This window comes from Ochlerotatus camptorhynchus, unplaced genomic scaffold (genome assembly GCF_037179485.1).
Source record: "Ochlerotatus camptorhynchus isolate MF236.1 unplaced genomic scaffold, CSIRO-AGI_Acam_v1.1 ptg000592l, whole genome shotgun sequence".
NCBI lineage: Eukaryota > Metazoa > Arthropoda > Insecta > Diptera > Culicidae > Ochlerotatus > Ochlerotatus camptorhynchus.
In genome coordinates, this window is record NW_027041072.1 from 532,914 (window position 1) to 546,950 (window position 14,037).

General features: G+C 38.2%; 1 protein-coding gene across 3 annotated transcripts in view; it reads right to left on the reverse strand.

Moving 5' to 3' along the window:
- Positions 1-14,037, reverse strand: part of Pak (serine/threonine-protein kinase PAK 3-like protein) — a 161,997-nt gene that overhangs the window by 132,412 nt on the left and 15,548 nt on the right. For all 3 annotated transcript variants that reach the window (XM_065237114.1, XM_065237115.1, XM_065237113.1), the window contains exons 2-3: positions 10,753-11,422; positions 2,602-2,756 (exon numbers count right to left, since the gene is read on the reverse strand). In XM_065237114.1, the coding sequence (XP_065093186.1) occupies positions 2,602-2,756; positions 10,753-10,867 (270 nt within the window). In that variant the 5' untranslated portion in view covers positions 10,868-11,422. The remainder of the gene's footprint in view (positions 1-2,601; positions 2,757-10,752; positions 11,423-14,037) is intronic.

A 14,037-nucleotide genomic window follows, 5' to 3' on the forward strand; every position in this document is an offset into this window, starting at 1 on the left:
CGTGCTGAGCACTAATGCTACCGATGCCAGGAAGGCAGCTCCCACACCTGGACCCTACCTATCGACCCATCAACTCATGGACCGGGGACCAACGGCTTTACTTCCGGAAGGAAGGCGTGATCAATATTTCAGCGCTCAGTTAGTCTTTATAAAAAAAAAATCGGTTCTTGGAGCTGGTTACTTATGGAGTACCGATGAGTAACCACCATGACAGGCCTGGTCACATCTGGACTTGTTCGGGTTACCCACAGATAAATGACCAGTCTCCGACATGGCTCAAACCCATAACATATGAAAATTTAAAAACAAGTTCAACGGTAGTCGTTGAGTGTCCATGAACACATTGGCCACATCAATACATATTCCGGGTACCCCCGGGGATATGACCAGTTAATAATGGGGACCAAACCCCATCTGGCGACACCCCAAATCACATGAGAATTCATAAACAAGTTCAATGGTAGTCAACTTTTACGATTTCTGAACTCTCAAATGCACAATGCATCAAATAAACAAACAATTGAAAACGCCTCAACTCCATTTTGTAAACAAACCTTGTAAGGCCATTTTGTCGGGAACCGAAGTCCTCCAACGCAAACCAACAAAATGAACCGGTAGGGGAAAAACTCTACCCGATTGTGTTTTAGATTTGCAAATGTAGGTTTCAGTTCGCGAGAAAATTATTGAGGCCTTTTCAATTGTTAGTCTTGAAATTTCATGCTTACTCGTTTATGAAATATATTTTTATTTTCATGATCATGCACAAAGAGATTTCTAAACCTGCTCTATAATTATTTTGAAATGCATGTCTTTAAAATTGTTCCACGCATATTCCGGAATCAATTTTTTTTTCAACTAGGATAGATGTACCAGTTATGGCTTTACGTTTTTATTATGGTGTGTTCCAATTATGGCCTATGGGAATTCCTTAGGCTATAATTGGAACACACCATAATATGAACGTATTACCACAGATAAACAGACATAACTCTTAGAAGAAAATCCTTCAAAAAATATCGTCAAGCGTATTTTGCATGCGCACTAGCACCATCTATCATCCACATTCCCAAGCAATGTTTTGCAACCGGAGCATCCCTCGTGCATGCAATTTTTTCACTAGTTGCTTTTCCCTCGTTCTTTCAACGCGTCAACGTTGAATAAAAACAAACCAGATGGAAGTCAGTGCTGTCGGTTCTACAAAATTTTCCGAAGATCTATAGAATTGATTGAATTCTGCATCGGATCCGTAGGAAAAATTCTCAGAAGCTAAGACTTTTTTTTAGGGATTTGGTTTTTTGCTTAGTGTGCTTTTTCTTTTGCTGGAAACAAGTTTTTAAACAAGGTAATGCATCACTTATTAGTGCCCTTTCTACCACCGCTCATCACTTCAATGTGTACACAGAAGAAAAAAAATAATATGTATCAATCAATGCTATTCATGGTGAAGTATTGAACATCAATAACTGGTAAAAATTGATAGAATATTACAGTCATCAACATGATTTGTTTTCGAATTCTGTGTACATCGTACAACGTAATATTAGGAACGGAATGACTAATGTGCAGCAGTTTTGATGTAATATTCAGCAACTTTTTTTCTGTATTCTTCAGATGTGGTATGTGTCTCCAGTGGGATGTCTTGACCAGTTATCATTTTCAAGAGCTGACATTTACTAACTAGACGTGAAAAAGAACTGGCAACACTGATAAGTTCGAAATGTGGTGGCTTGTTCAATGCTTCAGTGGCGCCACCATGACAAATGCTGGCACATTCCCAACTAAAAGATTATTTGCGATGAATTTGATTGTGAGTGTTATGTCTGTTTGTCTGTGGTATAACCATAATAGGTATACCTACCCTAATTCAATGTCAAAACAAAAACCATAACGCTGTATTCGTGATAAATCATTCAATGGGCTTTTTGGAACGAGAGCGTGACATCTCCATCGAAATCCATAATAAAATCTACTTTAAACATTACTAGCCACTCAGCGAAAACCATTCCTAATTCGGAAGTGCAAACCAATTTATCAGATTTTGCCAAACACGAGATACGAATTAGCAAAACAGTCAAGCTCGTCAGCGAACTTTGGAAAGCGCACACGAACCTAAACGGGAAAACTTTTGCATCATCAAATATTTACAAGAGAGCCCTCTCTTTCGATCTCCATCCCAGGCAGCTCGAAAAACGTACAAAACGAAAAGGTCGAAATACGTACCTACTTCTACTTGTTAAAAAAGATCAACTAAACAACTTGAAATATTAATGCCATCACTGATTTTGGAGACTTAGAGCTCGAACTGGGTTACAGATATAGGCACTTGGTTGCAAGGAGAGTGATAGTTTGGAGATAGGTCATCAGCATTGATTAGGGAATTGATTAGTTTGGGGATTGCGCTGCTGTACAGTGTGGAATAACGACGGAAATGAGAGAGGTCCACCTTTGCTTGCATTCAACGTTGGCTACCAGAAAGTTGATCAATAACACTTTTGCCTCGAAGATAAACTACGGAATTGTACGGAATATAACAGAACAGGAAGCTGAAAGGCATGCTTAGGTGAACTGACAAAACAAAACATGTCCTTTGTGATGACTTACCGTGAACTCTCCGGTGATGGCATCGAAGCCCACGTGGACCGTGTGCTCAAAGTTGGTCGGATAGGAGATGTTGGGCTTCGAATCGTTGTGGGACGCTTTGGAGACTTTGATTTTGTTTTTCAGTGTTTTCTTCTTCCGGTCGGCATCGTCGGGTTCTGTGGAATGGCAGAATTGGATGTTGTGTTGCGTTAGTAACGTTGTTGTTTGTTTTCTTTCTATGGAAATTGAGGATTCAGGTAACACTGGAAAGTGATAAACGGGGCTCCTTTACCTCAGTCGGTAAAGCAGTAGCTATAAAGCAGAATTAGGTGGCTGGATTCAATTATCGGTAGGCGATTAAAGATTAGGAACACCCACCGCCAGGTCGATTTAGGTATTTTTTTACGAAGGTAACGTGATTCTAAATTTGAACTCCAAAATACCTCTAAAATCTTGAGTTAGGCCTTATTTACGGAGATAAAAACTAACTAAGTCAAGAAATTTTCCATCCCCAAAAATTCCTACACCAAACCGGGATTCCTCAGCCACCTCCAGAATGGTCTTGCTTTGTAGCTGCGCTTCCTGAGCTAATGGAGGCCCCCATTTGCTGCCACATTTAATTTGCGACAAATAGTAGCCTGCACAATCCTAAATCATGATCTAGGTCAAAGAAAAACAGGTATGAAACTCCCAAAACTTTGGTTTCAAATGAAGAAAGAATTTGATACGTCTATGAACAACGATGGATAAATGAAATAATTTGCGTCCCTTTTTACCTTATGGTTTAAGAAATGCTTCAGTTATAGCGAAGATATGTATGTTATGAACACGCAAAAAGTTTAATAGCTCATCTTCATCATCTTTAAGAGATGGAGCATTCCAATTAAAAATATTTAATGTTTTAAAATCCATTACTGAATTTCAAAGGCCTTACAAGCAAATTTTACTCCAGTTTGAATAGCATCAAACATGGAGCTAGTTTTCAGCATATTTCTGAAGATTTCTGTAAAAAAAATATTTTAGGGGCAGTAATGATAAGCCAAAATCATAGAAATCCGTTAGAATTATGTTGGCTAAAATATAGATTTCGATTTCTACCAGCTGCAACTCCATTAAACTGCTGAACATTGTTAGTTAGAACAAGTATAGATGAAGAATTTGAAGCTTGTGAGCTGTTTGTACCTACGGGTACGAATGTAGAATTTGTTCCTCGCTGACCATTGTTAACAGCAAAGGAACTACCTGGTCGGGAACGTGGAGCGTTTCCGACCTGTCGCTTAGTATAAGCTTGTAGGACTGCTTTGGGAGTCTTACATTCCCAAAAATTTAATTTGTGCAATTTTCACACTGCCGTACTTTAAACGGAACTATCAATTCTATACTTTCTCCTCCTCATCAATCGTATAAAAATTACCACTTTAGTCTGTTATTTCAAATTAGCATCTTCAACTATGTAATTCGTTGACTTCACGCAGATGTAATACTAAACATATAGTCAAAGTACATAAAACCAGTCAATTTTGCTTTCAGAGGGTCACAATAAGCTATTTGTAATCATCATGAGTGAATACTATTCGTTATAGCTAATCGCTAATTGTAACATTCTGAAAGCGAAATTGACAGATTATATGTGCCATGCACAAACTTTACCTCCTCTACTTGGATCTTACATCTACAAATTATTATTATAATATCTCAAAGTTTCATAACTTCGAAGAGTAGTATTTTAGCTGTAATGAGTAGGGTTTTTGATCTAATTTTCGTCCTAATAAGGACAACTCCCGCTTTACCTCTCTTTTTTGAACGGGTTCGAACAAAAAATGGCATATTTCTATCTAAGATGACTTTTAAATTTATTCGGCTTTCGATACGTACCGTTGGATTTGATAAAGAGTCACAAATTGTTGAGATATTGTTTAAATATAATACTGCTTCTTGATTCTAAATTCGTCCTAAGAGTTTCAATTCCGTCCTAAAGCAATGAAACGCCATTAGATTTTCTTCGTCCAACAGATAAACGTAAATAGGGGATTCGCTAGAAGCGCTTCTTTTGTTTTGAGAACAATGATCGTAAATATTCATAAAATGCACTCTAATAGAATTTATGTTGTAGCTAATAAACTAACGCATCGGAACAAACCTATTATTAATTGGTGCACAGTGAAATCATTGCTATTATTGATCTTTTCAGTTCGATAGAACGGAAATGGACGATTACGACGAAGTAGCGCTCTACCCAGAGATGCCAGATTTACAGACATGTCTGTGAATTTACAGACTTTTATTTTTTTCATAGAACAGACTTTTTAGTTTTTTTCACAGATATTTACAGACTTTTGTAATCGAGGGAAAATTTTAAAATTTATTTGGTTACACTGTCAATTTACACGTGCGATGCATTTTGCAACACGCATTAGAAATTCGCGCGTTATCAAATCCACCACACGAACGAGCTGTCACTGTTATAGACGGTAATAGTTATTGACCTGTCAATGTGCTGCAAGGCTGTATCCAAATCGAACAGTTTCCATACGATTTGACGGATTGTTTTAATACGTCAACTCACGTTGGCCGGTCTATAACTTGACTGTCTATAGTAACTGTCAAAAAGTGAATGAAACGGACAGTGTGTTTCCATCCTATTCCATCTTTTTATTCGAGAACAGTTTTAGCACAGAAAAACAGACATAAATCTCGCAAGTTGTTCATCGAACAAGCATTTGATGGTCAATTTAAAAGTATCGTAGTTGGTAGTACCACCACCTGTAGCGCGCATATTGCGTTTGACGTTTACACTTGCGTTTGACGTTTACAATTCCCTTGCGTTTGACGTTTACACACTACCGCCATCTGTTCAGCGTACTACCCACCACAGTGTATTCAACAGATGGCGGTTATGTTTTAGCAACGATGTTTTACAGTGAGAAATATTCAATGTGTTATGTCTCTTTGTCTGTGGTTTTAGTGCTGAACGAAGCAGCTATTTTAGTCGTTTTGTACCTGAATAAAAGCCGTTAAAAATGTGGAAAACATCGAGAAAAATCGAAGGGAACCCGAGAGGAAACCCCATTACATACTTTTACAAAGGATCAGGCTAAGGAAAATCAATATAAATACTTGCACATCATCATATTCCATGATACCTCAATCGCACGATGCATTTCGGCGCATGTCAAAATCTGTCCACTTTCGGTACCCGGTACATTTGAAAGAGGCCATTGTGATCATTGGGTCTGAATATGTCCACCATTGATCTTATAGTAAAATTCTAATGTGATTTGAGGTGTCGCATGATGAGTTTTTGATATACAGTGCCTTCCCGTTTTTGGCAACACGACCTCATCAACTAATTCTTTCTTCAAATTTGGGCTAGCACTTTCTGGGGATTAATTCATGACATTTCAAGTAGATAGGATCCCCAAGAGGGGTCTTGTGATATCAGAAATGGAATTAAGCGTTGGATGGATTTTATAGAAAGTGAAGAAGACAAAAATCATGTGTTGCCAAAAACGGGAAGGCTCTGTATGATTCTTTTGCGAATTCCCCAGCTGGATCTGGAATTCACATTTTTGTTCATATCTTCGGAACCATAATTCCGACCAAAAAATAAATCAATAGCAATCTATGGAGATCTAAACCACATCTTCTGGCACTTGTACCACTCACATTGAACCATCCATCTCTGCAGAAAGTGAGTGAGTTATATTCATACGAACTTACATACATATATACACACATACAGAAACATTTTCCGATTCTGTTAAGGTGAGTCTATTGGTATAGGCCATTCGTTTATCCGGGTCTTGGAACGAAATTGTATGTTTCAAGATACCATAGCCTTTCGGTACACCTTGGTGTAAGAGAAAGGCAAAAAGGTTGGTATGAGCAAATTGTAAAATATTTATCCAAGTTTTTCTCCCCCAAGTGTGTAATTGCTTGATATATCTTATTTTAAAACAAAAACAATTTACAAATACAAATCCTTACAACAGTGTTAGTGTTTAGTGCCAATTCATCGTACTTGGCTTCGTTGTACAGTACTCTCCATTTCTCGATAATCTTTATTTCGATAATTACTATCTGAATCGTTTCAGCAACTCTGAACCTGATGTACTAACACTTTTTGAGCGTGAAGTGTTTAGAATCATATTAATATGCGTATAAATTGCTCTTTTGTTTGTCGATTTCTCCATATTTAGGTGGTGGACTAACTAAGATCTCACTAAGATGTGCTTGTTTCACCACCACGTGCAAAAGGACCAGTACTAAGTAGCTAACGGATTTCCACATTACACGGCATATAAGATCGACTTAAATTTAAGTTTAAATTACTCAAACTCTAGAAAACGTAGTTTACTTGTAGACTTTGTAGAATTATCGAGCCTCATAAATCTTTTTGAATATGTCGAAAATCGAGGAAAAATTTACTCATTCTACACTCAAAGAAAAAATCACATACGCAATGGAAAATATTCATTAGAATTTCACATTACTTTCATGTGATATCATAATTGGGAATTCCACCACAAAATCACATGAACCTTATGTGTCAAATGAATTTTTTCCTGTAAAAGCTCGGAAAGTTTTACTCAGCCTATGAATTAACTACATTTCTAGAATATGAGTGAGTTAACGTATACTGCGTTAATGGATGCATTACCAACTCCAATTAGGTTCAATTCGTTAAAAGCAGGTCTTTTCTGCTCGAACATGACTTTTACTGAAATTTCAAATTTCGCAAACTATTTCGAGACAAAAGATGATCCCCCCCCCCCCCCCGGGGGTCACACGCAAAACTTTTGTTAATTTTATGCAACTCGATTACAGACATTTCTGAAATTCACAGACATTTTTCGCAGACTACCGAAATAAAAATCTGGCATACCTGGCTCTACCTTATGTTCAGACCTGCAACTAATCAATTATTATTTAAATTATCAATTATAACTGAAGATAATTTAAAGACATTCAAAAAATTTGCAATATTTCAGCAAATTTTCGAACGCAATTCCAGACCAAATAGCAAAAAAAAAAATCAGGCTTGTCCATCTCCAATTTCCATGAAACTTTGCATAAATCTTTGTGAGATAAAGCCCTAGTAGTAAAGGGCGAACACGAAATTATTGCGACACCGAAAATGTCATGCCAATTTTCTTATAATGTTTAGAATCAAACCAAAATTTTAGGGTAGTTTTATACATATATTTACTTCAAAAATCAAAAGAAAAGATAATCGATGGAGCCTTGAGTGTAAAATTGAACGCATTTTCGCTTGATGCCCTCCATCAAAGTCTTTACAGTGTCATCCGGTACCAGTTTCTCAGTTTTTTTTTCATTTTCTTAACATGTCCTTCTCGTCTTTGACTATCTTCTTGCTCTTCAGAAGTTCCCGCTTCATTATTGCCCAGTACTGCTCCACCGGGCGCAGCTCCGGACAGTTTGGCGGATTCATGTCCTTTGGAACAAAATGGACAGAATTGGCCTCATACCACTCCAGGACACTTTTAGAATAGTGGCATGATGCCAAATCTGGTCAAAATAGCGGAGCTTCGTCGTGCTGCTGCAAGAACGGCAAAAGGCGCTTCTCGAGGCACTCAGATTTGTAGATCTCGCCATTTACTGTGCCCTTTGTCACGAAAGGCTCACTCCTCAGTCCGCAAGAGCAGATGGCCTGCCAAATGAGATATTTGGAGGCGAACTTCGACATTTTCTTCTTCTTAAATTTGTCGTCCACATCGAACTTGCTGTTGCCGGTGAAAAACTCCAACCCCGGAATTTGCTTAAAATCGGCTTTTATATACGTTTCGTCGTCCATCACACAGCAGCCATATTTTGTCAGCATCTTCTCGTAGAGCTTCCGTGCCCGAGTTTTAGCCGTCGATTGTTGCTGCTCATCGCGGTTTGGGAAGTTCTGTACCTTGTATGTATGTAGTCCAGCTCTCTTCTTTGCATTCTGGACGTAGCTCTGCGACATGCCGATCTTTTTAGCCAAATCACGGCTTGAGACGTTGGGATTTGCTTTAATCATCCGCTTCACCTTTCCCTCCGTCTTCTTGTTCTCCGGTCCCGGTTTTCTTCCAGCTCCTTTGCCGTGGTCCAACGTCAACCGCTCCTGGAACCGCTTCAACACTCTGGAGACGGTTGAATGGTGAATGTTCAACATTTTTCCCAACTGCCGGTGCGACAGGTCAGGAAATTCCAGGTGTTTGGAAAGAATTTGTTCTCTCAACTCGCGTTGGTTCAACTCCATTTTCGTTGAATCGAAAAACACGACTTCGAGTTTGACAGCATGTACACAATACACATCAATGAGAAAGTGTGCAAAATTTGGTTGATTTTTACCCAATGGTAAAAAAGTTATGCCCTGTTGAATGTGTCGCAATAATTTCGTGTTCGCCGTTTATGTAGGACACCTACTTCTCAGACAGGTTTCTCACGCCGTCGCTACCATTTCCAGGATTACAAAACAATGGTTTCGTGCTGACTGGATCATTGCATAAAACAATAAGATCAAGCTAAAAAAATCAACATTATGGGAGTTCTGGGTCTTCCCCATTCTGACTTGAATTGCAATGTGATAGTGAGAAGGCTTCTTCAGAATATATGAGAATTGTTAGGAGAACTTGAAGTGAATTTAAAAGAAAATTCTAAGAGAAATCTGAAGAAATTTTTCACGAACTTTTGAGGATAAATGCAATGGAATACTTAAGAGTATACCAAGAGAAGTTGGAAGAGCGTTTCATGGAAATTCAGAGGAGAATTCTCAGTGAATCAAATTCTGAGAATGGCTATACAAGAATTTTGTAAAGAGTTTCAATGAAAATTTCAAAGGAAATTCTTGCGGCATTCTGACCAGAACTCCAATCGAATCGAATCCATTTAAGACTTTCATAGCACTTCTAGAGATGATTTCAAGAGAATTCTTAGAAAAGTTTCAAGGCAATTCCGATGATAATTGCAAGGGGATTCAAATATATCTAAGTAAGCGTCGGCGTCGTCGGAATTTTCTGAAGCAAAAAATCTTTTATCTTATCTTATCTTATGGTCAATCATCCACTTTTGAGCTAAAATTCGGTCATTTTAAATCGTAAAAAAAAACTTTCAAATGGCGTAATCGATATTTTTCAACAAATCATAACTCAAGAACGTCACTCCCAATCGTAATGAAAAAAAAAATCCTTTTCATGAAAAATATACCAGGCAATTTTGGATAAGAATTTAAAAAAGTGATTAAAAATTAAATAATAAAAAAAAACACTTCAATATTTTCTGAATATTTTTTTATTAAAAAACTTGTGAAAAGAGCTACTTTTCATGAAAATTTCGAGTTGAAAATTTGAAAATTATCAAAAATCATAGAACAACAACTGTTAGTCGAAGGTTTGAACTTTTCGTTTATATATTTTTTTGTAAAATTCTGCATAGAAAACGATCTGAAACGAAAAAAAATGGTGATCTGTGCAAAATTTCACAAAAAAAAAAATACCAAAACAAAAAAAGTAGATAATCTAAATTGGCACCAGAAAAATTACTAACTAATCCAAAAATCCTAGTGTCCTTCTCTACTTCCTTCGAATTCCACTTTGGAGCTGGAATTCCTTGAAGGACATTTATTATTTCTCCCTTAGTAATTTTTAACTCCTTTTGCAAACTTTCAATGGTCTGGTAGAAACCAGCTTGAATTGACACTGTCTTCTATGTTTTCCTTGATTTGTTTTCCATCGATCTTGGTTTTCGTGCTGAGCACCAATGCTACCGATGCCAGGGTGGCAGCTCCTACACCTAGACCCTACGAACAAGGGTTAGTGAGCCAGATATGGCATATGAACCAGCTGTGACACAATCCTACATACGGAATGGTATTAGTTATTGGTCCTACAAATTTAAATCACATGGGTGCACTGATACATACCAAAACTGAAGCAAATTTTAAGTAGCGTCATAACTGGTGCACGTCCCCTACTCAGTAAAATGGAGAAACAACACCACTTCAACCAACTCCAAGCAAAGCCTTTTGCACTTTCATCATAAATTTGGCATGTTCATAAATTCCCTACAATTTCCATCGCGTGAAATGCCGAGTCGGTCCAAAGATACCAGCGACCAACACTAATCTTAACACCATAGATACACCTTCCAGTCTTAATCCCCAAACTAATAACAGCAACTCACCTTTAGGCAGCGGTTTCATGTCGACCGGCGCGGCACTATCGATCCGATCGCCGCCTCCACGATTGCTGGTAAGGCGAACCGGTGGTGCCGGTGGTTTGTCCTCTTCGCTGGACATTTTTCTCCTACTTAAGTTGTTGTTGTTGTTGTTGCTGTTGTTGATGGTGCGGCAACTGCTACTGCTGCCTGGAACCAGTTGAGAGGCCTTTCAATCTAGACGGGGACTATTTTTCTTCCTCGAAGATTAGATCCTACAGAGACACACACACATACACGTTTGCCTCACAAGCACACAGTTTGGCAATTTTCGTTGCTTGCTTCCCGTTATCAAATAAAGCGAAAACAGAAAAAAAAAACAGATAATGGACTACACCGATATCCACCCAAAAGAAACTTTTATTTTTATTTTAGGTTCACTTCACGTGATCCTTTCTTCTTTGCTTCGATTTTATCGACAAACACACCTACACTTGAGCACTGCCTATTGGAATGGATTCCTAGCCGAAAAAAGCGACAACAGAAAAACACACTAAATTACACCGAAAACCTTTCTGCGGGGTTAACTTTCTTCCACGATTACTTGATCGATTACTACGCTTTAGTTTACACTTCCTTCGGTAATCCTAGAATAGTTTTCATGTCCGGACAAGGGGCATTCCAATCGTTGTGAGTTCTGAAAGAGATGAGATAGGGTAATAATTAGTAACGGTTTATGTAACAATGCGCTAATAGAGTCGTTAATTATTGGGGTAAGGTGGGTCACGGGGCTAGATGGGTCAGATAGCACATATGTTAATTTATTTGATTGTTAAAATCAACAGGTTCAATGGAGCCCCAACGACAGCATTAAGCCTGTCGATGTTGACAGTCAATAAAATTAATAAATTAGGTAGATGATCCATCTTGCCCCACCTTACCTTACTATAACAGATGAATTCATTATCTTTACGGGAGCGCTAATTCACAGAAATTTTTATAGGGTTTTCGAAAAATTTCAATTATTTTGTATTGTAAAATAGAACAAAATAAGTCAGATAAAATTGCGGCTTGCCAAACTTTTTTTTTTCCTTTGGTTTGTTTTCCGTCGATCTTGTTTTCCGTGCTGAGCACCAATGCTACCGCTGCCAGCTCCCACACCTGGACCCTACCTATCGACCCATCAACTCATGAACCGGGGACCAACGGCTTTACTTCCCTGATCAGAGATGTTATGCCTCAGAACATCCCGGCGGCGTCGACTGGGATTGAACCACCCAGGCCTGCTGGGGTGAGAGGTAATCACGCTTACCACTACACCACCGGCGCCGCTAGCTTGCCGAACTTAATTTGATATTACAAGGGGAAATTAGGGGAAATGACGGCTTCGGCATGACAGACTATTTTCGGCAACCTAAATTGAAACACTATTTTCACTGGATTTTCTTACGAAAACACTTCGCTGAATGCATGCAAACGATTCTTTATGCTTTCAGCTTCAATCTGACTATATTTTTACCACTGAGAAAAAGCAATCTAGCAAGGTTTTCTTGAAATGCAACACACGCACTACAAATTGTAGCTGATTTCGAGTTGCCGATAATAGAACAGCAGATTTACATGCGGTTCAAATGGAACGGTTGCCGAAGAAAAACTGGTTGCCGACAATACTCGCTCTCACTAGAGAAGATTGGAGTTTTGTAAAAGCGTTTCAAAACAGTTTTTGACCATTCTTTCGACTGAAATTGTTAGAGCAGGTGGCAGCAAAAGATTGTAAACAAACCAATACTGCATATGTGTGCGTTCCTTAGAGAAAAAGGCTATAGAAAGAAGGTCGCTGCTTAGGTTGCCGAGAATACGTAAATTCCCCTAGTACATTATTTCATAACAATCATTTATACATAAAATCATAAAAATTAAAATGTACTTTTTTAAATGTTTATATATTTCGTTCGGAAAACTCTAGAGCAACATGTGAAGATGGCCTATATGCCAAATATTCAAAGTAATTCGACAGTGAGCGTTCGCAAGGGCCTAATTGTAATGATCGATTATCTTGGTCGATTTTCTCTTTTGTTTATAACTCGCTTGGATAGATAATTCTCGGTGCGTTTGCTGTTGCTTTTGATAGCCAATACAACCTGTTTCAGCACTGTGTTGAACAAATTTCAGAAAATTGCTTACCTGAGCCACAGAGCTGCCTGAGCTGTATAAATTTAAAGAGAAATACGATGAAGAGAATCGATCACAGCAGTTAGGCCCATATACATGCCCACTCGAATTGTTTGCATTTGACACATAGGCTCTTTTCACATGTTGCTCTAAAACTCATAGAAACTTACAACATTTAAAGTTACTGCTAGATTTGGCGTAAATTTATGGCCTTTTTCGCGGTGCTTTGAAATTCCCGGGATTGTTCCGATTTTCCCGGAAATCCATGCCATTATGCATGTGACGCGAGTTTCACGCTTGGAATTTTTCGGCAATTTTAACGATTTTCGGGCAATTGGCTGTACTACAATTTTAAAAATTTGATAGGGTTGGCGATTAGCAACAACATCTGAAATAGAAAACACACACTAAAGAAATACCTAATTTTACACGTGACGGAATCCGTGTCATGTAAAATTAAGTGCTCCGAGACTGAAAAGTTCGTTACTCGACGAAAAGTATGTTTGATTAAGCTGAATTTCGCGTCTATTGACTCAATTTTATGTCAAAATTGACGCTCGTATATGTCAGTCTCAGAGCACCTAAATTTACATGAGTTTTTCTAAGTGTGCAGTATGGTGTCGTTACCCTATAATGACACCAGCAGAGAGATCCAAAGACGCAATATGGCAGGAAATCGTGCTTACTTTGGAATTAGAAGGACGCTCCGATCGAATAAAGTTCGCAGCATCACGAAGTTCCAGCGATTCACAGAACGTCGCAGAAAGTCCTTTGCCGAACTTTCCTGACGTTTTATGGACTTTTATGATTTTTGTAGAGCTTGCCAGTAATTTTCAGAGCTAAATTGATGGCGATTCAATTTTGATATTATTGACAGAATTCTCTTGAAGTTCGTACAACTTACCAAGAGGCCATTGATATCGTAGAACTTCTCTGAAGATTGCAGTATTTCCATGAAGATTGTTGTACTATTCCAAAAGTTTGAAGAACTTCTACTGTAGGACCAAGGTGTTTTTCGATCGGATGGTGGGGTGCAGATCCCAAGTAACATTGCAAGTTTTATCAAGGTTTTAAAGCGTTCTACAAGTCCAATTAATGGTGCACAGAACCCTCATAAAACCAAAATTGTTACTTGGGATG